The sequence below is a fragment of the Crocodylus siamensis genome, chromosome 7, assembly GCF_052110815.1.
Source record: "Crocodylus siamensis isolate JL-2025a chromosome 7, ASM5211081v1, whole genome shotgun sequence".
NCBI lineage: Eukaryota > Metazoa > Chordata > Crocodylia > Crocodylidae > Crocodylus > Crocodylus siamensis.
The window spans coordinates 73,166,843-73,191,132 of NC_143401.1; the positions used below are offsets into that span (position 1 = coordinate 73,166,843).

Sequence of the window (24,290 nt, forward strand, 5' to 3'; positions counted from 1 at the left end):
TGAATCTAGGACATACACAATTTATTCTTTGAGCAAGCCCTGCAGATATTCTTCAGCTGTGATCCAGAGATGACTTTTAGAGCAGTTGTCTGTGTGTTCAAAACTGTGTTCTATCTGTTAAAAGCTGAGTAATACTCCTCCCCCCAAACTCCCTCTCCCCAGTAATAACTTGCCCAAGTTGCATACTATGAGTTACTTATCTACCCAATGAACATTATATGCAAACCATACTTTCATGGCTAAATGCTTTGAATCTTTCGTATTAAAGATGAAAACTGCATCTGTGTTTAAAACCTTATTAAAATACTTTAGTTCTTAATTGATTAAATCCAGTAGATGAAGTCAGATATTCATGCATACAAATTGGCTTTCCTATTTTTTTAAATGCTCTACCCCCTCCCCACCACACACTCTTTTTAAGGGCCTCAGTCTTGCAGGGTACTTCATAGAGGGGCTCTAGGCTTCATATGGCTGCAGAAATCCTTTTATGTATATCACCTTCCACAACCTAGGTTATGGGTATGTCTAGTTCTAGAGACCAAAATCTGCATAAAATTCTAACAATCTTATTGTATCTTACAATATTAATGTAAGACCAACAGCATTCATGATTTCAGTTCAAATGTATAGTAACAGGAGTAACAATATGTTTTAACATGTAAAAAAAACCTTGAGGTAGGCATGTCGTGCTCCTATACACATCCGGGCTACAGACTAAATTTTATTATTTCAATCTGCAGTATCACTTACTTGGTTTTATTATAGTACATTTTGCTGAATTAAGTGAACAAAAGGGTACTAAGTGCCTACCACATACTGGGGTCTTGCTTCATGACTTGCACTCCTAGATACTAGCAGCCTTACTTCAGGTCCCAGGGTCGGAAGCCTGGCCAGCACCTGGAGTGTGGCTCTGGTTTTGGGCAATGCACACTACTGCTGTAAGTGCCACCCTGTTTTTTTGGCATGGGTTTTTTTTTTTACCCCAGGGCTTCCCCCAGATGGGTCTGCAGCGCCACATCTGTGTTCGTCTGGAAGCAGCCAATAAGCATTCGTTGAGTTCTCTAGGTGAGGTGATTTTTTTTAATTATTATTTTAAAAAACAGTGTTTTTGCCATAACCGAAACTTTGTGCAGTGGCTAACCGATGGATGATATTAATAAGCATATTTTTTTCAGAGCTCTGCTGAACAGAAAAGAAGGCAGAAAGCTGGGAAGAAAATTAATATGTGTGTTTTTGGAGCTAAGGATTTTGGGGTAGGAGTACAGAAAACCTGATATTCCTATAGAACTAGTTTTAAGGCTATTCATAGATTGTAAGGCTGGAAGGGACCTCAGAAGATCATTGGGTCCAGCCCCCTGCATCAAGCAGGAAACATAACTGGTGGTCAGGTAACTCTCTAGTCTCCTCTTGAAGATTTCCAGGGCAGGTGATTGCACCACCTCTGGAGGGAGCTTATTCAACAGTCTGGACACCCTGACTGAATAAGTTTTTCCTAATGTTAAGCCTGAACTGATCTTCCAGGAGTTTGTGGCCATTACTCCTGGTTTTCTCCTCAGGTGCCCTGGTGAACAGTTGCTCACTGAGCCCTTAATATATTCACCCAGTGTGGTGGTAAGCTGCTACCAGGTCCCTGCTCAGCCTTCTTTTTCTCAGGCTGAAGAGTCCCAGATCCTTCAGCCTTTCATCATATAGCTTGCCTTTTAAGACCCTGATCATATGGGTGGCATTTCTTTGGACTCTCTCAAGCTTGTCCACATCCTTGTTAAAGTGTGGTACCCAGAACTGGACACAGTACTCCAGCTACGGTCTTGCCAGTGTTGAGTAGAGTGGAAGAATCACCGTGGCTTTGCAGAAGATGCATCAATTGATGCATGCCAAAGTATTACTTTCCCTACCAGCTACAGCATTGCACTACTGGCTCACATTCAAACTGTGGTCTATTATTATCCCCAGATCCCTTTCATTTGTGGTGCTAGTCAGTTTGGTGCTGTCAAACCTGTAGGTGGGTTGGGAGTTGCTCATCCCCAGGTGGAACACTTTACATTTCTCAATGTTGAACGTCATCAGATTCCGATCCACCCAACTTGCTAACCTGTCTAGGTCTGCCTGTATCTGTAGCCTATCTTCAAGGGTGACCATGCTCCCCCATAACTTGGTGTCATCCATGAACTTGGCCAGTGAACTCTTCACCCCCACATCCAAATGGTTAATCAAGATGTTGAAAAGTACTGGACCAAGCACCAACCCCTGCAGGACACCACTGCCCATTTCTCACCAGGATGGCACAGATCCATTCACTATGACTCTCTGGGCTCTGTCCTACAGCCAGTTTCTCACCCACCTCAGTGTCTCAGAATGAAGTCCACAATCCTCCAACTTTCTCACAAGGACATTGTGGGATACTAGATCAAAGGCATTTTGGAAGTCAGGGTATACAATACCAACCTGCTCTCATGTCCAGGTGTCGAGTTACCTGGTCATAAGGAGCTGAGGTTGGTAAAGCAAGACCTGCCCGCAACAAAGCCATGGTGGCTGTCATTCAGAATCTTACCTTCTGCAAGCTTATTGCAGATAGACTCCTTGATGAACTTTTCTAGGATCTTCCCTAAGATGTAACTTAGGCTGATTGTCCTGTAGTTACCCAGGTCCTCCTTCCTGCCTTTCTTGTGGATGGGCACAACATTGGCCCTCTTCCAGTCCTCAGGGGCTTCTCCAGAGTGCCATGAGTTGTGGCAAAGTTTTGCCAGGGGTTTCACAGTGACTTTCGCCAGCACTCTTGGATGAAGATCATTTGATCCCACTGACTTGTATACATCTAACTGTATTAATTGGTCATACACCAGTTCTACAGCAATAGTAGGAAGGCATTTATTCCTACTGTGCTTATCTTCTATTCTACCCAGCATGGTTTTCCCCATGGTCTAGTGAAAGACTGAGGCCAGTAGTCATTCAGGAGTTCATCTTTCTCCTGGGTGCTGGTAACCAGCTCTCCTGAGTTGTTGAGCAATGGCCCCAAACTCCCATTTGTTTTCCTCCTGTTCCCTATAAAGATGGAGTTCTTGTTGTCCTTGATTCCCATTGCTAATCTAAGTTTGGTCACTGGCTTAGCCTGTCTTATTTGTTCCCTGCAAATGTGGGCCATCATGGAGTAGTCCTCCTTTGGGCCCACCCCAAGCTTCCATTGTTTATAAGCCTCTTTCTTCTTTCTTAAGAGGACCATGATTTCCCTGTTTAGCCAAGAGGGCTTCCCAGGCCGCCTATTACCTTTTCTTCACATGGGAATGGACTTCTTTTGTTCTTCAAGGATTGTGTCCTTAAGGAACAACCACTCTTCATGCACACCTTTTGCCTTTGGTCCCTCATCTTGCAGCACTTGCCCTACTAGTGTCATAAATCTGTTGAAATTTGCATTTTTGAAGTCCAAGACTTCAACCCTGCTATCTGATTTATTGGCCTTATGTTGGACTGTGAACATGATCGTTTCGTGGTTGCTGTTCCCCAGACTTCCCTCTATATTTAAGTCAGTCACCAGGTCATCACCTTTAGCCAGGACCAAGTCTAGTAGAGCATCACCTCTGGTTGGCCCATGCACCTCGTGAGTCAGGAAGGATTGTAACCGATCCAGCTTGGCCGAATGTACCTCCCAGATGTCTGGATAATTAAAATTGCCCATGACAACCGTGTCACGTGCATGTGTGACCTCAGTCAATTCTTGGGTGAACTCCAGATCAAGTTCCTCCCCCTGGTTTGGTGGTCTGTAGTATTCACCTACAGTTACGTCTCTCTTGCCAGTCCCCCTCTCAAGCTGTCCATTTTTTAACCTGATGTTTGCCTCCAAGGAGGTGTACTGCTCTTTCACATAGAGAGCAACCCCTCTACCTTTCTTCCCCACCCGGTCTCTTCTATGCATAGCCCTCTATAACTATGCTCCAGTTGTGTGAGGAGCCCCACCAGGTCTCTGTAATCCCTACTAGATCATAATGCATACTGGAGGGTAGGAGGGCTAGCTCCTCCTACTTGTTCCCCATGCTCCTGGTGTTAGTATATAGGCACCTGAGTCCTCCTACTGAGGCCATCATCTTCCTGTCCCACTTATGAAGAACTATTCCTTCAGCTCCCGCAAAAGTGGCTCTCCCAGTGTCCTATTCTACAGGGCTTACTTGGATATTGGTCCCTGGACATGTTTGAATTTGTATCCCCATCCCCCAGCAAACTTAGTTCAAAGCCTTTTCCAGAAGATTGGCCATCCTGGCCACCTCACCTTTCCTTGTGAGGTGGATGTCATCCCTTCCCAGGAGTCCTCTCTCTCTGAAGTGCATGCCATGGTCAAGGAATCCAAAGTCTTCTCGGTGGCACCAGCGTCGGAGTTGCCTGTTCACTTACTGGATGCATCCTTCCCTTCTGGGACCGCGGTCTCCAACAGGGAGCACAAAAGAAAAGACTACCTGGGCCCCCAACCCCTTGAGCCCAGCTCCCAGAGCCATTTAGTCATTCATGACCTGGTCTGGATTACTCCTAGCCAAGTCATTAGTTCCCACATGGATGAGGAGCATGGGGTAGTAATTGGAGGGCTGAACAAGCCTGGAGATCCTCTCTGCTACATCTCAGATGTGAGCCCCTGGGAGGCAGCAGACCTCATGGGCTAGGGGTCCAGATGGCAAATGGGTCCCTTGGTGTCCCGCAGGAGGGAGTCCCCCACCACCACCACCTTGCGCCGCCTCTTTGGGATGGCAGCAAGCTGCTTACCTTCCTCCTCTCCTGATTTCACCATTGGAGCCTCTTTATGTGGGTGTGGAGCATACCAGTTGTTCAGGGCCAGGGGAGCAGCAGCCCTGGTGCTGTGTTTCCTGGAGTGTGAGGTGATGGTCTTCCAAGTTGCTCTTCTTGGTTAGCCATCACATTAGCCACCATCTATGTCTCTTTCTTTTCTTCCTTCTTCTGGAGGACATCAATGAAGTCTTTATGGGCCCTGATCATGCACAGCTGACGTATCTCCTCCTTGAGCTCCTGCACCTGGCCCTCCAGAGACTGTATCAGGGAGCACAGCCCACAAGTCGGGGTGCCCCATGCTCAGTTGCCAGCAGCTGTGCCAGGCAGCTCCTGCAGTCCAGGGCCATGGGCTCTGAGTGAAGATCTTAGCAATGCCAGGACACCTGTGGGTATGACAATTGTGTGGTAATAAGCTATACAACTACCCACGAACTGGCCTGCGAACTGCCTGCAAACTACTTCCCCTGTTTGCAGTCCATGGTCACAGGCACTATATTGTGCTTTGTTACATTTTGTTTCCACCATACTCGTACTGTATTGTGGTGGGCTGCATACCTTGGGTTACAAGAAGGCAAGATGTGCACTGTTAGATCTGGAAAAAAAAAGGGGCTGGAAGGGACCTTAGGAGGTCATTTAATCCAACACCCTGCTCCAGCCATGATCATCCCTATCTAAAATATCTTATACAAGCATATGTAAAACTGCATGAACAAACCTCTTACACAGGTACCAGGTAGAATGGCCCAAACTGCCCAGAACACCCTCACCTGCCACAGGTAAGGCAGGAGGACAAGAGCACTGTCAATGTCCTGATGCTGCAAGGGCAGAGGCAGTTTTTGTTAAATAAACTTGAGCGATCCAAGGAAGAGAACCGTGCCCTCCACTACATAGAAAGGACCCCCCACCCTTCCCTTGCAGTTCACACTGATATGTCCGCAAGGTAGAACTCTTTCCTGATTCCAAATGTGGTGATCGACCTGAGCCTGCTCTCCAGAAGAGAAAGACCCACTAGCTAGGAATTTCCAGGTTTAAGTCCAGCAGGATGCAACTTTAATGCAGAACATAGAATTTTTATTTATAGGTATTGTGGCAGGGCACTGGACATGCCTGCCACTTTGGGAAACTAGTGAGGCTATGAAAGCCCCTCAAGTGAGGCTGGTCACCATTAGGCCACCATAGGCTAAAAGGCTGACAGGTTGAGGTAATGGGTCTGATGAGTATGAGCTGAGTCAGGGCCTCAGGTCAGACAGTGCTACAAGTTAGCAGTTACAGCAGTGGAGCAACACTCTTGGGGAAAGAGTACCATTGCTCCAGAAAACACCGCAACAACTGGAGGACAGGGTAGGAAGTATTGGGGATGGAGAAGATTCCAAGGAACCCCAAGATGGTCCCCAGTGCAGCCAAGGCCAAGAGGGAGGGGCCAGGAGAGCTGGCAAAGTACTCAGGGCAGCAGGCTACCAGGTGAAAGAGTAGACTCGGAGAGCCCTGAGGAATGGGCAAGTCAGAAAGGGGCCTGAGTTGATAACAGCAGGCCAGCAAGAGCGGAGCAGGCCTGCACAGGGCCTGAGTATAGGCCAATAGCCCAACAGGAGTAGAGAATGCCTGTATAGGGCCTGAGGTGATGACAATAAGCCATACCAGATGAGACTAAGGGATAACTGAATAGGATGGCTTAGAGGTCCAGGAAGTCATAAGTTTAGATGAAGCTCAGCTCAGGTAGGGAACAGAAGTGGACCTGTATCAGCCAGGAGTATAATAGCATCATCTGTGAGGCATGGGACACAGTGGTTGGAGCCATGTGTGGTGGCCCATAAGGCCGGGGCCACCCAGATATTATGCACCATGGAGATCATGGTAGCCTTCTGTGATCCAAATATGTTAATTAACAACAAAGGCATAGTGGGTGAGTATGGGGCAGATGGCTCAAGCGGGGGACGGGGGAGATGGTGGCAGCACACCCTTTTTTTTTTGTGGGTGCCATGACCGTGTTACAGGTATGTTTACAGAATGAGCTCACTGTTTTATGCATTCAGTGTAATAATAACATACAAGTCTGAGTTTTGAAGTGAGAGAGAACATTTAGAAGTGAACATTTAGATGTGGTCTGAGGATATCTGTGGTAACCACAATACTTTAATTCAAATACCTTATGATCCTATCACAGACCTGAAATGGTTAGTAGACCAGTCCATCTGTATAATTGATGGGTTTTATATTTTTGAAGAATTTCATAAGATTTCAAAAAGAAAATCACATCTTACTTAAAAACATACACAGAGTATATGACTAACTTTTTAATTTATCTTTCTTAAGAAACCTTTACATAAACCCTGGAAAATAGTGCAAGTTTGTATAAGCTTTTTAAACTTAAATTCAAGACAGCATGTTGATAAGAAATAGCTCAGACAATTATTATCATCCTTGTATATTATAAACCTGTTGTTTTAAAGGTTGTATTCGATCTTACATCCACAAGAGCATGCTCTTTGTTCATTACATCATAACTGAGATTTTTACCAGTTACAGTCATGTCTGTGGTTATTTGCCACAGAGATTTTTACTGAGATTGTTATCAGTTACAATCATGTCTGTGGTTATTTGCCTTCTATAAAGCGTATACTTTACACTATTAGCAGATCAGGGAAATGCTAAGGTTAGGTACTGTTGCATACTGAGCAATGTCTGGAAAGACAGTCCTTGCATTTTGAGCACCTGTTCACATTTTAGTGCTCAGAAGTCCTTGCAATGTCCTGCTTCCTCTGTATCAGCACTGGTTAGCAGGTTTGTAGGTAGGTGTTCTGCAAATCAGAGGGCAAGAAGCTGGCACAAATATTTACATGAAGTTCTCAGAACTCGAAAGCTGTGCATATTGGCCATTTTTAAGAGTATAGGTTTACTCCAGCACATTTAAAAGCTACATTTAGAGGCCAAGTACAGAGGTTCAGAAACCCGAGGTAGAATCAGTTCCATCTTCATGGGCTATTCTAAGCTGCATAGCTTTTAACTGATAAGAAACTGAACTGACGTTCAGTGTATGGGTGGCCAAGACAGGCAGAAGCTTGCACTGGCCCAGGCCAGGTGGAGCTGAGCTGATCCTAGCCCAGCCAGCTCAGCTGCAGGGGAGTGAAAAATCCCCAGCGGGGGGTTTCCCCCCTCTGTACTGGCCAGACCCCAGCTGGGGGGGGTGGGGGTAGTTCCCAGCTGGCCTGGTGCATTTGCTACCCCCAGCCCTCACCTTTGACAGGGGGTGGGGGTGAATGCACCTATGGAGGGGGCCAGGCTGAGCTGATTCCATCATAACTGGGTAAGCCTGGCATGGGGGTGGGGGAAAGCACCGACTGGGGGCTTTTTCCTACCCTGAAGCCCAATTCACTGGGCTGGAATCAGCTCAGCCCCATCCCCTCTCCAGGCCCCACCTGGGAGAGGCACAGGGCGGGGAGGGAATGCACTGGCCTAGCTGGATACTGCCCCCTGCCTCCAGCTGGGGTCTGCCCAATGCAGGGCTGGGGGGAGAAGCCCTCACCAGGGACTTTTTGCTTTCCCACAGTCCTGCTTACCATGCTGGCATAGACTCAGTCTCCATTCCTCCCTACCTCCCCTACCTGTGAGAAGCAGGGACTGGAGGGGGGGCAGGGCTGAACTGATCCCAGCCTGGCAAGCAGGGCTGTGCAGGAGTGGGAAGCCTCCAATGGGGCTTCCCCACCCCATCCCCTATGCTGGGCAAACCCTGGCTGAGGGGTTTGGTGCCAAGTCAGCCCAGTGTATTCCTCCCCTCTCCCACCTCCCATCTTAGAAGTGAGGAGCACCGCTCGGCAGCATAGAGAGCTTCCTCCAGCTGGTAAGTCCATTGTGGTGGAAGGAGAGAGGGGAGGGAAAGGGCATGGGGGGCCAGATCGCTGTGGTGAGGGAGGGGGCAGGGGCAGGTGCTGCCCAGCTGGGGTACAACAGGTTGCTTGCTGAGGTGGGGCATGGCTTCTGCCACTGCTTGTACCCTGGAGGGCATGGGGGGAGTGTGCCCCCTGGATCTGTGTGGGGCGGGGCGTGCAGGCTGCAGGTGGCTGGAGCTTGGGCTCTGCCAGGTTTTTCTTGCCAGGGGCTGGGCTTGAGGCGGGGGCTACAGAGGGAGCTGCAGCCACCCAAAATTTTGCCACAGCTCCCTCCCAGCTCTATCACTACCACTGCCAGCTCTTCCCAATGCATGGGGGAAGGTGGGGGTTGAGCCAGGAAAAATTGGATATCAGTATTGGCCCCAAAAATCTCTTATCGGCGCACCCCTGCTTTTAATATTATATATGCTGACTATAATATTCCTGCCAGTGCACACCTCTGTAGCACTTGCTTCCCTCATCTTATTTCACATAATTTGTTCTCTCTTAATAAAGCCACGTACCTTACATGGTACTACTCTGTCACAACGAGTGCTTTTGGAAATGAAGTATGCTGCAATGTATAAATATGTTTGAAAATTAGTTTGTAATAATAATAATTTTCTCTTATGGTGATCTTACTCTAAGATGCCATATTTTAATAGTGATACAGCATATTTTGAAGTGATGTACTGGAAAAAGTTCACTGCCCTCTAGTGGAAAAATCTGGGCTGCTCATTTTATTTGATAAGCTGGATAGTGAACATTTCAAAAACTCAATCTAAGGTATGTTTTCCAATCCTTTATCTTTTTTTTTCTAAATACTTTCCTAATTTATAGCATCCTTGATGGATGGACACTGCAGTAGCATTCACACCATATACAAAGGCAATACCACCTTTTCACTACTATTTGATATTCTTGTCTTGACACAGTCAAGAATCACATTAGCCTGCCAGACCCCACTGGGTATTCATGTACATCTACTTATCTATCCTGAACCCTGAGCTTCTTAAGAGTTATTATTACATATAGAACCCCCATCCTATAAGTACAAATGGCTTTATTTGTTTCTAAATTTGTGTCATTTCAGCAATAGTTTACAGCAGTTGCTGTACTTACTGAAACCCATGTTTGTTCAGCTTTATCTTACAAAATGACCCAGATCAGTGTCATCTGCAAAGATTACCAGAAATTATTTTCAGTTTTCTTTCATGTCATTTATAAAAATGTTGTTGAATGAATGAATGAATCCTTGAGGGACCCACGAGAAACACAGCTGTCCAATGATGATTTTTTGCTCATAATTACATTTTGAAACCTGTCACTTAACCAGGTTTTAATCCTTTTAAAGTGTGTCATGATGATTTTATGTTATCCAAGTTTAGTAATCAAGATATTTTCAGTTACAAACTCAAATGCTTGACTAAAGATGTCTAAGTATATTACACCAAAATTATTCCCTTTAACAGTCAAACTTGTGATCTCATCAAAAAAATATTAGTTTGACAAGACCTGTTTTCCATAAAAACACATTGTTAGTGTTAATTATTTATTAATCAAATCCTGCATCAGCTGTTCCATTGTTTTGGCTGGGGCTGCTGTCAGGTTGGCAGGCCTATAGCCAAGAGTGGATCCAGGGTGCAATGGACCATATCTAGGGAACAGCAACCAGGGACTCGTAATTCCTTGAAGCAAGGATCAATTTACCCCTCCCTTCCTTTTTGTGTTCAGTGGCATTGCTCCCTCCTCTGCCTGCAGTTGCCACTGTCTCTGACTGCCATGAGGGTAGGAGGTCCATAGCTGCTCTCTAGAGAGATTTGCCTGCTGTTGTGGGTTAGCATAGAGCTGGGCTAAGCCAGGGACAGTGGCAGCAGTAGGTGTGTCCCTCTTCACTGCCTGGTCTCTGGTGCTGCCTGACAGCCCAGGAGCAGGTGGGGAGAAAAGGGAACCCAGCTGCTGCTTTTTCTATCTGAGCTTGGCTCCACACAGCCTGGCAAGCAGGAACAGCTCTGGAGCCCCAACCCTCCACCCATTCCTGGGTCATCTGGGGACAGTAGCAGAGGTGGCCAGGAGAAAAAAGAGAGATGAGGGAATGTATCACTGAGCAGAGGAGAAGGGAGGGAGGAGGGAAGGTTCTTACCTGCTTGAGGGATTTAAAAAAAAATCCTCTACTACTGCCCCTGCAGTGTGGTCTGCCCACCCTAGGGGGTGGTATGGGCAGGGGGGAGGAGGGGCTAGAAGGTGAGTTGTAGTCACCATTGCAGTGCTGGTCACTGCCCTTGCCCGCTGCATTCTGAAATCCTCGATCTCTCCATAGCTACCTGGGTAATCCCATTTGCCCATACTTATTTCTTTTTAAATATTGGTACAGTATTTGCTTTTCTTAAGTCTCTGGAACTTAACCAGTGCTTCAAAATGTATTGAAAATCAACATTCACAGTTCAGCCATATTCATCCCTGTACAGGAAGAGACTGACTGTATAAGGAACTTCTTTAAAGCTCTAGGATATAAATTTTATTGACTGCATGTTTTAAAGATGTCTAATCTTAGCTGTTGTTTATCATCTATAATTACTTTTGGAGTGGAAAGTATGTCATCATCAAGTGAGAGCAATATATCATTTGCTCCCCCCTGCCCTCTCTCACCACACTGGAAATACTTATTGAACATTTTTGCCTTTTTTGCATTTTTACTGACAGTTTGGCCATGTGCGCCTACTTTGTATACCTGAATCCAAGAGGACTTTGAATTTAAGATGACCTTCCCCAGTAATGAGATTCTATACATGAATAATTAAAGTTTATTATAATTTTCCATGTATAGAATCTAATTATTGGGGGTTCATCTTAAAGTTGACCCTCCCCACCACAGTATGGAGGAAAGCAGCAACAGTGCGGGCAAGTGGAAGGTGTTGCAGTAGCAAGGGTAGGAAGCCCTGCTGCCTGTCCCTCCACCTCCTCTACTTTCCCAGTGTTGTCGGCCCTGCTGCTTACTCCCCCACCCCTCCAGTATCTGCTGCTTGTCATGCAATGACTACCTCTGCTGCTTGTCCACCAGGTGCTGCTTACTCTACAGTGGTTCTAGCTCTAGCTCTGGCCTTGGTCAGGTAGAATTAGTGGTGGCAGCAGTTCTGACTCTTGCCCCTGGCTGGGTCAGTGCTATAGCTCTGGCTCCAGCTGTTCCCCTGTACACCTTCTGAGGCCATACACCATGCAGTCTACCCTGTACTTCCCTGCCTTGCACCATGTGGTCTTGCCTGCATTCCCCACTATGCATCCTGTTCCCTGCGGCAGATCCAGCCCCAGTCCAATATCTGATGGTCAAATCCAAGACAAGGCTCCCCCCTGTGTTAAATGGGGGAGAAAAACTCATCTTTGATTTGAGTAAATATGGAAATAATGCACCAATGACACTGTTAGGATTCCTTTAGTTTCCTAACCTTCTTTTTTAATCTTTATTTTATTTTATTCTATTAGTCATAGATTTCTCCATATGTCCTTTAGTTTCCTTTAGTAATTTTCTTTGCTTCTAAACTTCTAATTTATATTCATTAGTATCGTCTTGCTTTTTTGTTTAATATAAATAATTCAGCTGATTATAGGTGCTTTAACCTCCATTGTAATATTACATCTCCACCATAATTATTTCGTCATCTGTGGCTTTGGATTTTTAGGCATCTGATAAACTGTTCATCAACGGCACCAAATTATTCACATTTTTTCTCTTTATTTCTTTCTCCTTGCTAATTTGGTTCATCTTTTTTATGTAGTTTATCTTTTAAAAATTAAGTACATAGAATACTATGCTGGACTTTTCTGTTTGTTTATAATGAATTTAATCAAGTCATGAATATTGTGCCTAAGCAACCTCTAATTGTAGTTTTTAAATCAATTTCTCATTGTCTATTAAAGGTGAAGTCCAATATAAAATTTCCCTGGGTTGCATGCTACCTGTTTTGAGATTGGCTATATAGTTTGTATTGCAGCTGAAATTTCAGCTGGAAGAATTTCAGACTTAAATCTTGTTTCAGTTGCAGTCAGTTGACTCTCAGGTTATTTCAGTTGCCATAATTGGTTCTTTGCTTTCTTCTGCCCATAGTTAATTTTGGCAGTTTTGCTTCAGAGATTCCAATAGCACAGCATAGTAGAAGTGTTACTGTGATGAGGAAGGCTTTGGGGCTGGAAGGGACCCCAGGGAGGGGAATAATTCACCTGTACTCACTGAAGGAGGAGGGAGAACTGCTGTGGGAGAATGGAGTGGTGTGTCGCATTTCAGGAGTGAATTCTCCCTCCAGAGTGGTGACTGTTAAGTGGAGGCAAGTACTTCTGGCCCTGGAGAGGGGCAACCTGGGAGAGACGTTAGCATCTGGGAAAGAGAGACACTGTGGGTTTCTCCTCCCAATGTTTGCCTGCACCTATTGGCAACACAGAGGCACTTGGAGAAAATACATGTGGCCGGAGGGCCACCACAGAAGTAAGTCCTGCTGTAGGAGCTCAAGGATTGCTTGCCTAAAGCCAGTTGGAGCTGTTGCCAAGTAGGTGCCAGAGAGGGATGTGGGAATCCAGAGGGCTCATCCCTTTTCTAGTGTAGGATGGCTCTCTAGAGCCCCAAAGGAATTGTTTTCTTTTCCCTTTGTCTTTCTGGGATTTAATTTGATTTCCTACTTTCTTGACTTAAAGGGACAGGTAGAACAAATAGAATGTTGGTCTACAGGTAGACCAGCAGAATATTGGTCTCTAAGACTGACCATGAGCCTCAGGTTTTTGGGGATGTAAAAATATGAACTTTTTTTTGCTTTTGTAAACAGACTCGTGACTTGGCTGCTAGGGAGCAGGGACGAGGGAAAGTACCCAGTTTTCCAGTACTAAAGGACTAAACCCTAAGGGCTGTCCCTGGCCATTGTGGAACTGCCCCATATTGTTCAGTAGGAGTCTGTCCCCTGAACCAAGAGCCATTGTGTGGTAAGTGTGGGGTGTAGGGAAGATGGAGCCCCACAAAGAGATTCCTCATGACAACCTGGAGTGATCTCATGAGCTCCCAAGCAGAGAAATATCAGTTGTGTTGGGTGAGAAACTAACATTGGAGAGTGGTTGGGGAGGTAATTTTAACTCTTCCTTAGCCAGATGCTGCATAAGGGGAAGACATCAGCTTGAAAGGGGCCTGGGCCATAAAGCATCTCCTCATGACAGTTACACATTTCTTTCTCACTGGGAATAGCAAGCAGATGTACCCAGGTGAGTTAATATTACCTTTCCACTTCAAGTAGGAACCAAATATTTGTTAACTTGTCAATATAATAGAAAACAAATATAACAGTTGTTACCTGTTATACCTTCTTAGTAGTAATTTAGAATTCAGCTTCCCTGATTTTAAAGTTCTGATTTATAAAACAAAGCCTTTTTTGTATTTGGGGGCAGAGGAGAGGCTGCTTTTCTTTTACTAGTTCATTATACCATTTTGAAGCCTACTGTAGTGAGATAATTTCTATGAGGTAATCTTAACATGCAGTTAAGGTAGATGATATGCCATTCCATGATATCTCAGCTGTTGATTAAATTTGAAACAAATTGATCATCCCTTTGATGCTTTTCCAGACTTAACTAAAAATGTTCTTGATTTTTCAGTCCTCTTAAAATGAAAGTCAAACACATAAGTGAGTTAGTCTGATCTGTAACAGCAAGATTTTTGCTAAATACTGCAGTAACATTCCCACCCAGCAACAGCTGCTTCATTTTATGGAACTTAAATTAAAATTACGTAATTCCAAACATTTTTAGGTTTGCCCAGCCCCACCCAGATTCTATTTGCAACTTGTCTATTTTCCAGTGCAGAGAAGAAGTTATGAACCTGTCAAAGTGAAACTGTGAGTCACTTTTTTTAAACTAGGTGTGGTCTCTGATGCTCCACTCCTTATGTTCTTATGGCCAAGTAGATAGTCATTTCCTGGGATTTAAAAACCAGGACAGATTTAGTATGACATTCACATTCTTCAAGGTGCCTCTCCCTGATTCTATACATCTGGTGAAATACCGAAGTGAGACTAAAGGAAAGTTTCAGAGCTAGAAGCTGATATTCCTTGTCCAATAATGTGCTATCAGCTTGCTAGGTTGAAGTTATCTATCGGTCTTTGAGATTTTGTTTGACCTTTCAGTAAGAATTGAAACTATTCAGAAATAGTCTTAAGGATACTTAAAGATGTGAGGTCTTAAATGCTACAGAGTGAAACAATGGGTCATATACAGCCAAGAATTAAACAGGTACTAACTAATCTCAGGGCTAAATTTGGCACAACAGAAATACTTAAAATGAACCTTTAAATGTGAGTAGATACTGATAATGGCACATGAAAGTGACCATTATATTGGCATAATCTCATATTTGCTTGGAAAGTTCTTTGAGCTAGCTGCTGTCTAGTCTATGTAATATTGGCATTTGCTATTGGCTAACTGTAGAGTAAATATCAAAATAGAGAATAAGATAATATAGAGGGGGTGGTTTGTATTGTATATTGAAACTAGTGAATCCACATACAGACATTATTGTCACTTGCAAAACTGTAAACATGAAGCAGCAGTGTAACTGGAAAATAATACTTTTTGGTTCTAAGGCAAGCCTCACGATCTGAAAACCTTTTAATTTCACTCATATTTTTACGAAGGATTTATGTACATATTGTCAATCAGCCTTTAGATAACAGATTTGTGTATATCCATTTCACAGAGGGCACTGGAAAATATACAAACTGCAATACAATTGGAGCCCAACTCAATACTACTCTTTCCATTGACTTTAAAGGAATTTGGATTAGGTTCAGGCACACACTAGCTCAAACCTGTACAGCCTGCATGAACCAACAAGCATTCTTCAGTGCTTGGGTTTCTGAGAGTTTTACGTATGACAGTGAGACCCCAGTCTTTGTGCACTCATATCTCTTGTTCATTCCAGACATAACTGCTGTCAACTATTATTTGTACAGACTTTAGTGGGGGTAAGCTTGGCCCATCTAACCCTTCAAATCCAGAATCTTACTGTTAAAAGCCCAAATAAGTTTTTAGCTGTTAGAGGTAAAAAGGCTTCCCAGTACCCTCTGTAGGTTAGATGCTCAAGGGGAATGGAATAGCAAGCAGTTAAGTAGCTCAGATATTCTGTCCAATTAAATAATACATTATCTGTAATACATTTTTGGTGTCAGTTTTATAAACAGCAATAGATTTTTAAAGGGTTTTAAGTGGCTGGAGATGCAGATAGGCACTTACTGAAACTTTCAGTAGTAAGTATTTACATACTCAGTTATTTGTTTAGACACTTAACTGACCATTTCATATGCGATAGAATTATGGTAATTCATTATTATTAACTAATGAAGGTGGAGTACAGATAAACAGACAGTTGTGTGTATCAAATTAATAGGGATAAATAAGGCCCCTAGCATGCCAAATTCTTCTTTCTTTGTATTGAAAATTTACCAGAGAATGTCAGCATTCAAGCTGTATCTGCATGTGGTTCTGAAATAAAAGAAAGAAAATTCCTTATGTAAATAATGAAATATGGTAAAAAGAAGATGAACGTTGATCCTCAAATCATAATCAAGCTCGCATGATAAGAGAGTTCGTAAATGTTCTGACATACCATATCAAATGCTATCTCAAATTTAACTAGGGAGAGATCTGTATATTAGCCAATGCCAGTATCAAGGCCAGACTATTAGGCCTGTGCGACTAGGGAATTATTGGATTCAAATTTGGATTCAGCCAATTCAGAGGACAGTGACTTGATTTAGTGATTTGAATCATTATCCCCGTTTGATTCAACTGAATTGGCTTCGAAAGATCTAGTGCTGATTTGGAGAGATTGGGTGATTTGGATCAGCCAGGGAAAGGCAGGCACAGAAGGGTGGCTGCAGGTTTTGCCGTGGCTCCTCCAGCAGTGCCTACCTCTCCCTGCGTGGGGGGAGCAACAGGAGAAGCCACCAGGGTTTTTCTGCTCAGCTGGCCCAGACTTCTGGCACTAAGAAAAAAATTAAAAAAGCTCCACACCCACCAGCTACAGCAGCAGCAATCAGGGCCCCTGGGCGCTCATGGCAGAGCCGCCCCGTACTGCAGCTGGTGAGTGCAGGGCTTTTTTTTTTTTTTTTTTTTTAAATTGCTGGGAGGCTGGGACTGGGCAGAGCAGCCATGGGGCTTCTCCCACAGCTCCCCTTGCCCAGGGAGAGGCAGGCACAGCCAGAGAAGCCACAGGAGAGCCTGCAACTGCCCAACTGTGCCTGCCTCTCCCTTGCTGACCAAAGCTCCGAATGCTTTCTGAATCAATTTGGATGCTTCGAATAGATTCAGAACTTTTAATGGGTCTCCCAATTCAATTCAGATTCGGAGATTCAGCCCCCCGAATTCGGTTGAATCTCCTCCGAATTGAATTGGTGACTGAAGCTTCGCAGAGCCCTACAAAATATATCTGCTCAAGTTGGTTAGCTGGAAGGAAGCCCATTGGCTTCTTCCTTTCAACTCTGAACAAAGTGCTTTCAAATATCCTTGACCAAGTTGTCATGATCAGTGAACTAATAGCTTATGTAAAAGGGAGTCAGGCAAAGCTTAATATAAAGTAAAATAATTCAGACATATTTGTTGAATCTTTTCTTTCATTTGATAGAAACACCCATGTGTTTATATTACAAGCTTTACTTTTATAAAGTATTTATTTTTATATTTGACATCTGTATTAAGATTTAGCAAACTGCTGATAGAAATGAAACTGTTCTAATTGTAATGGCACATGTCTCATCATTAACAAAAGTCACTGATATTCCTTGCTTGATTTCTTTTTTTTAGTTTCACAAGTGAAGACTTCTGACATTTAAGAAATCATTGACCTGAAAACAATACCCCAAAAGTTCTTTATAATAAAGAGATGAGAACCAGTCTTACAAGGCTCCAATACCTACATTGTATATTTTAGAGCAAATGAAGACCTTTCCTCTAATACTAGTCTAGACCACATGTACATTTAACTTCTTTTGAAATTTCTAGCAAAATTGGAAGTGTTACATCCAAGTTATGTTTTCTTTTCCAGATTCTGCACAGTAATTTTGGAGAGAAGTTGGGCAGAGACGTTAGATGACCTTGTGATTCAGGCATAAGGCAGGAACTTTTTTTGTAATCTATAGAGAGTTGTGTAGCCTTGCATGTTGACAATAATATTGTGGGGGAAATGCTTGCTTTGAAATCACTGTCTTGCAAGGGAAAGAGCCAGTGCTGCCTCCCACTCCTAACTACATCAGGGCTGCTTCAGTGGCCCCTTGCCTTTTTCTTAATAGTCAATGTAAGTGTACAGAAATATAAGGTTGCGAAAGTAAGGTGTGCTGCTTTTCAGTCATTAAGTGACTAGGCAGACTGTCAAGAGACAACCAGTACTGAATATGTAGTAAAGAGAGACCATCCAGATGTAGAATGGTGGTGTCGGTTGTAGCCGTGTTGATCTAAGGACATAGGGAGACAAGGTTCTTTGGGTGAATCTGATATCTTTTCTTAGACCAACTGCATAGTTGGAGAACAATTTTTAAGCAAGCTTTTGGGTTAAAAAACCCTTCGCCAGGCTAAGGAAGTTTCAGCAGTTGATGTGTGCTCTTCCTGGATGGAATGAAAAGTAAAGAAGCCAGAGGCTATGCTGGTATGCATAGAGACAGGCAGTAAGTGAAAATGTAGATTGAGGAGTCGATGGGTGAGAGACAGGCTGGGTGCGGGGGAGAAAAGGGGGATGAATAATGGAGAAGTACCTGCGAAGTCAGCTGTCAGGCAGGTTATACTGTGTCATAAATCCAGTGTCTATATCTAGTCCATGGTTTTTAGTATCCAGGAGGTTGATAAAGTAGAGTTCACAAGCTCGTCTCTGGGAAGAGTTTTGTAAGTTTCCTTTGAGGATTAGAACTGAGAGATTGGAGAGAGAGAGAGTGATTTTCTTGTGAGAAGTGTGCTCCCACAGGTAATTGGGTATTCCTGTCTTTGATAGGTTTCCGGTGTGTGTTCATTCTGGTGCACAGTTGTTTGGTCTCACCTACGTATTTTCCATCAGGGCATTTGGTGCATTGGATGAGATGTATGACATTTCTGGAGGTGCATCTGTAAAATCCAGGTATGCTGATGGATCTGTTGTGGGGTGTTGTGATTGTGGGGGTGGTGGAGATATGTTGGCAAGTTTTGCATTTCTTGTCATGGCATGGTCTGGATCCATTTGGTGTGTTCTGGGCCTGAGGAAGTTTGCTTCTGGTGATGAGGTTGGCGGGGTTTGGTGCTTGTTTGAAAGCTAGGATGGATGGCTCTGGGAAGATCTCTTGAAGAATGGGGTCTCTTTCTAGTACGGATTACATCTGTTTGAGGATTTTCCATACGGGTTCGAGGGAAGGGTGATGCGTCATAACCAGTGGTGTGCAATTTGTGGGGGGGTTTCTTCTGTACTACAGCAGTTCTTCATGTGGTATCTGGGTGGCTTTTTCAAACATGCAATTTATCTCTCTGGAGCAGTGTCCTTGTTGGGTGGAAGCCTTTTTAAGATTGGTGAGGTAGCAATCCCTGTGTTCTCTTCAGTGCAAATTCGGTGATATCTGAGGGCTTGGCTGTATATCACAGCTTTTTTGGTGTGTTTAGGGTGATAGCTGGTTCTGTGCAGATATGTATGTTGGTCTGTAGGTTTCTTGTATAACGTGGTCTGTAATTTATCATTCTGGATACTGATCATTGTGTCTATAAAGGAGATGTTGGTGCTGGAGTATTCTAGAGGAAGTCAGATGGAGGGATGGTGATTGTTGAATTTCTGATGGAACTCAATCAGAGATTGCAGCTTTTTAGTCCAAATGATGAAGATGTCATTGATATATCCTAAGTATAGCAAGGATTTGATGGTGCAGTTCTAGAGGAAGTCTTCTTTCAGGTGGCTCATAAAAAGGTTGGCCTACTGTGGGGCCATTTTGGTGCCCATATCTGTTCCCATCGTCTGGGGGAAGTGTTGGTTATTAAACATGAAATTGTTGTGCGTGATGATGAAGTGTATAAGGTCAATAATAACTCCAAATATGTTTCACAGCTATTCCAAAGAACTTCAGAGAAAATTATAAATCATCTACTTCACCAAATCTACTGCAAAAGAGACCAAATCAGGAAGGAAATCACCACATACTACAACACCTTAAAGGACAGAAATCCAATCATCTTCCCTGATAATATACAATGGATACAAAGACACTTCAAAAAACTTTCTACAACATTCATCCTACATAAAAAGAAGACATGGAACAAATTATTCCAAGAACAAGTCCCCCAGGCACAAAACAACTATCAGAGGAACAACACCAACACCTTACAACATTCAAACCTCAGACTTGACAAAACTGAAAACAGCAACCAACCCTCAAATATCATCAATCTCTCCACACATACGCTTACCAAAACTGAAATATCTGTCTTTTCTAAAGGCCTAAATTTCTGCCCAGAAAAATACCCTAATAAAATACTTCAATGTGGAGAACTAGAAGAATTCTTCCAATACCTCCGCCTCAAGGAATGTTTCCACAACGAAACTGAATCCACTCCCAACAACAACTCGTCCTCTGACAACACTCAGGAAAAGATCAACCCTAAAAATCCCCCAAAAAACAACAGATTGGACACCTCACAGTGGACGGAACCCTAACCTTGACTGCTACATTGACTGCTTCAGGGAAAGAATGAACAATGAAATAATCAACAGCACATGCCACCATAACAACCTCTCTACCAGAGAAAAAGGCCATAGAATTTCTAAGATCTAACCACCAAATAGTAATAAAACCAGCAGATGAAGAAAGAGCCATAGTCATCCTAAACTGTGAAGACTACATAAAGGAAGTCAACAGACAGCTCTCTGACACCACCTACTACAAAGAACTTCAAGAAGATCCTACTCCCCTTTTCACCAAGAAACTCAGCAATATCATCAAATCATTTCCAACATGACTACAAGAAAAACTACAGACCTTGATTCCCCCCACTACCTAGCCTGGGGAATTTTTACGTGCTTCCTAAAATCCACAAACAAGAGAACCCTGGCAGACCTATCATATCCAATCATGGAACCCTAACTGAAGAAATATCAGGTTTTGCTGAAACAATCCTAAAATTGCTCATCACCCACAGAGCAAGTTTTGTCCAAGACACTACAGACTTTATATGGAAACTTAAAAACATAGACTACCTTCCCAGCAACACCCTCCTAGCCACCATGGACATTACCAGCCTGTATACCAACATCCCACACCAGGATGGCATCCAAGCCTGCCTTACTTATCTATAGAAACAAGATTACAACTCAGAATACAGACCCAAAGATATTACTGACCTTATACACTTCTCTCAGTCCTGATCCTCAAAGGAAACTTACAAAACAATTCCCAGCGACAAGCCTATGAACTCCACTTCATCAACCTCCTGGATACTAAAAATCATGGACTAGATATAGACATTGGATTTATGACACAGTATAACCTGCCTGACAGCTGACTTCACAGGTACTTCTCCACTATTCATCCCCCTTCTCTCCCCCACACCCAGCCTGTCTCTCACCCTTTGACTCCTCAGTCTACATTCTCACTGACTACCTGTCTCGTATGCAGCCCAGCCCAGCCCAGCCTCTGGCTTCTTTACTTTTCATTCCATCCAGGAAGAGCACATACCAATTGCTGAAAATTCCTTAGCCTGGCGAAGGGTTTTTGAACCTGAAAGCTTGCTTAAAAATTGTTCTCCAACTATGTAGTTGGTCTAAGAAAAGATATCAGATTCACCCAAAGAACCTTGTCTGCCAGATACAGAATGAGAACTTCAGTGAATGCCAAAAGAGCCAAGATATAGGAAAAGGAGAGCCCCATTACCTCCTTTGGGTAGTCTTAAGTCTGCAAGACCAGGATCGCAGAAGGAAGGCAGTTTTAAGGGAGTCACTGGCTAAACTTGTTAGGGTTTTCTAATCTGTTATTCAAGTTGGGAAAGAGATGGGGCACTGAGGGTATGCTGAATATGAAGAAAGTGAAAAGAATTTGGAATAGTTTTAGTGTGTAGTTTTGAAGGGCCACTTAGCTTTTATCCCGACTCTTCCATTTATCACATTACAAACTTTTGCATTTCTCTGTCTCCATAATAGAGACCATGCAGAGTGCTTGCTATAGTCAAACTGTCATATGGATTGCCAGTAACATATCTTAATGGGGCATTTCACCCCAGTTGTGCAGTCAGATAGAAAATGAAATTTACCATTAGTCATTATGATATAACACTAGTAGTCTTCTACTTATGCCAAAAGTTGCCTAAGTACTTGGTATTGGTTGAATATTGCTTAGCAGAAAAAGGATTTCTAACATAACTTAATACATTACAGATGATATTTATCTACTGCTATTTTCCAGCTATTTAGTTGTCAGATAAAATGGCTGTGCTATTCATATTTGCAAGTAAATTAATAGATAAATTTTGGTAGTCAAAATATTTGGACTGTAGGGAGTAAAAAAGTCTAATCCAAATATATTAATGATGTCAGCATCTTGGTTTTAATCATTATGTGATTTTTTTTTCAGTTATGAAATTAGAAACAAAAAAAGATTTTATTTCCTACCTGCTGGTACAGGATTTGGCACTACAGTACATTATCTAGTGCTGCTACCTATATCATTTTAAATAATATTTGTGAATCTGGAATTACAATATCTGAGCTGACTCTTGAGACAATGATACACAAAAACTGTTATGTTTGTACAGACTACTGTCAGATGACTTTTAAGAGCAAATTATTGAAAATTATCATTCTTTAGAGAGGAATTACGACTGTGTTGCAGTCTGATTCATACTAAAACTGAAAGACTAAACATTCAAAGTCATTAGCCTTGATCAGTAAGTATGTAATAAACAAAATGAACAATGTAATTTTTAAACAAGATACAATGGACTTCAGTGATGGAATCCTACATTTTAAAAAAAGCAGTTTTATAGATCACACACATATTGTGCTTGCATTTAAAAAAAATAGAGTTAGATTTTGATTTTAAAATTATATACAATACATATTATGATCTTTGATCATTTGTCTTTAGTCCTTTGGGAATTTAGTCCTGTGTATTAGGATGTTTGTATTACAAGCTCCTGAACCAAACAAATCTTTCAATCCTATTTTATATCAGATGTCAGCTGGAATAAAAGAATGATTTTGAGGACTCAATAAGGTACCATGATGTCTGAGATAATAGTAGTTTTAGCCCTGACATGGTTATATGTTGAAACAGATATTTGTTTATTGTTGCTGTGATAGCATGGTTGGATTCTTATTGCAATGTGTTCTGTTGCTTTTTACACTTTTATTGTCTGTGACTCAATGCGATTTTTCATTAGTGGTTATACCTGCCTATTTATTTTATTACTTAATTTTATATCTCTTTATTAATAGTTAAGGGGGAAATGACTTTTACTGTGTATTGTTACGTATATCTTTAATAAAAGTTTGATCTCAACCTGGTAGCTAAAGATCTATACGTTGTTCTTTGAGCCTTCTAAAATTTTGAATACAATGGTGCCCTCTGCTGTGTGAAAGTTATAGCTTCAACATGCATATATTTTTTATAATTTTCAAGTTGCCACTGGGTACCTTCTGCTGTGTAACACTGAGAAAATATCAGGGTTTAATATCTGCCATATAATTAATTTTATGACTGTTCACTGCAGTGTTGACTATTAGTATTTTAAAAAATCCTTTACTTATAAAAATGGAATAAGTATTTAGCAGTTCATAGTACCATATAGGATCAAATGTTGATAAGGTAAGTAAATGACATCTCCCCTCATTGTAGAGGTGGGGAAACAAAGGCTAACAAATTAAAAGCTTGGTTATCGTTCTCCCAGGAGGTGTGTGCCTAGAGCTATTAAAATGTTAGGAATTGGTTGAGTGGTGACGAAGTATACTCTGATAAATACAGTAAATTTAGCCAGTGACTCCCTTAACACTGCCTTCCTTATGTGATCCTGGTCTTGCAGACTTACACTACACAAAATTCTGCTAAGCAAACTACAAAGCAATTTTTCTGTCCTTTTAGGACTGGGATTTATGGTGGGGTATAAGAAGTTTCCTGGAATGTCTCTCCTCTGTAGCTAGTTCACCAGAGGAGGTCTAACTTAGTACTTGCCCAAAGGCATAGCATAAGAACTAGAGGATTCAAAGTTCGTAGGCCTGTGTTCAGGTCAAGCCATACATTCTAATTGTGCCTTATACTGTATTCTGATTCAGAGGGAAATTCTAAAGCACTGAGTTCTCAATGTTAGTTGAATTGTACAAGGCCTAAAATTTTGGTCTGTGTTCAAGTCCTAACTCGAGGAAAGAGTTGTGAATTGTTGTGTGGTAAGGAGGCAAAAAATCAGGTTACTTGGAGAAACTGAGCACACTTTAATAGACTTTTAAGGTACTGGTTGATAGTACAGAAGTGTTTCTTTGTAATCAGGGTGACTAACATTCAAGCACTCTAAATGTAAATTAGTCAAGCTTCTTTATGCCCCTGTGTGGTAGTCAAGGATTGTTACATTACTCCCGGGGGGAAGGTTTGTGTCTACGTGATACTTCAAAGGCAAGTCTGAATAGGTTTGAGAGCATTTAAG

The 24,290-nt window shown here is 42.6% G+C and overlaps 1 protein-coding gene and 1 pseudogene across 1 annotated transcript in view; one reads left to right on the forward strand and one right to left on the reverse strand.

Annotated features, from left to right (window-relative positions):
• LOC149859974 (uncharacterized) overlaps positions 1-24,290 on the forward strand; it is a 49,680-nt gene that overhangs the window by 6,286 nt on the left and 19,104 nt on the right. The window contains exon 2 of the mRNA XM_090056500.1: positions 19,714-23,156. Within this exon, the coding sequence (XP_089912626.1) occupies positions 19,714-20,319 (606 nt within the window). The 3' untranslated portion in view covers positions 20,320-23,156. Of the gene's footprint in view, positions 1-19,713 lie in introns of the transcript that reaches the window.
• Positions 18,509-19,620, reverse strand: LOC149859975 (uncharacterized; annotated as a pseudogene).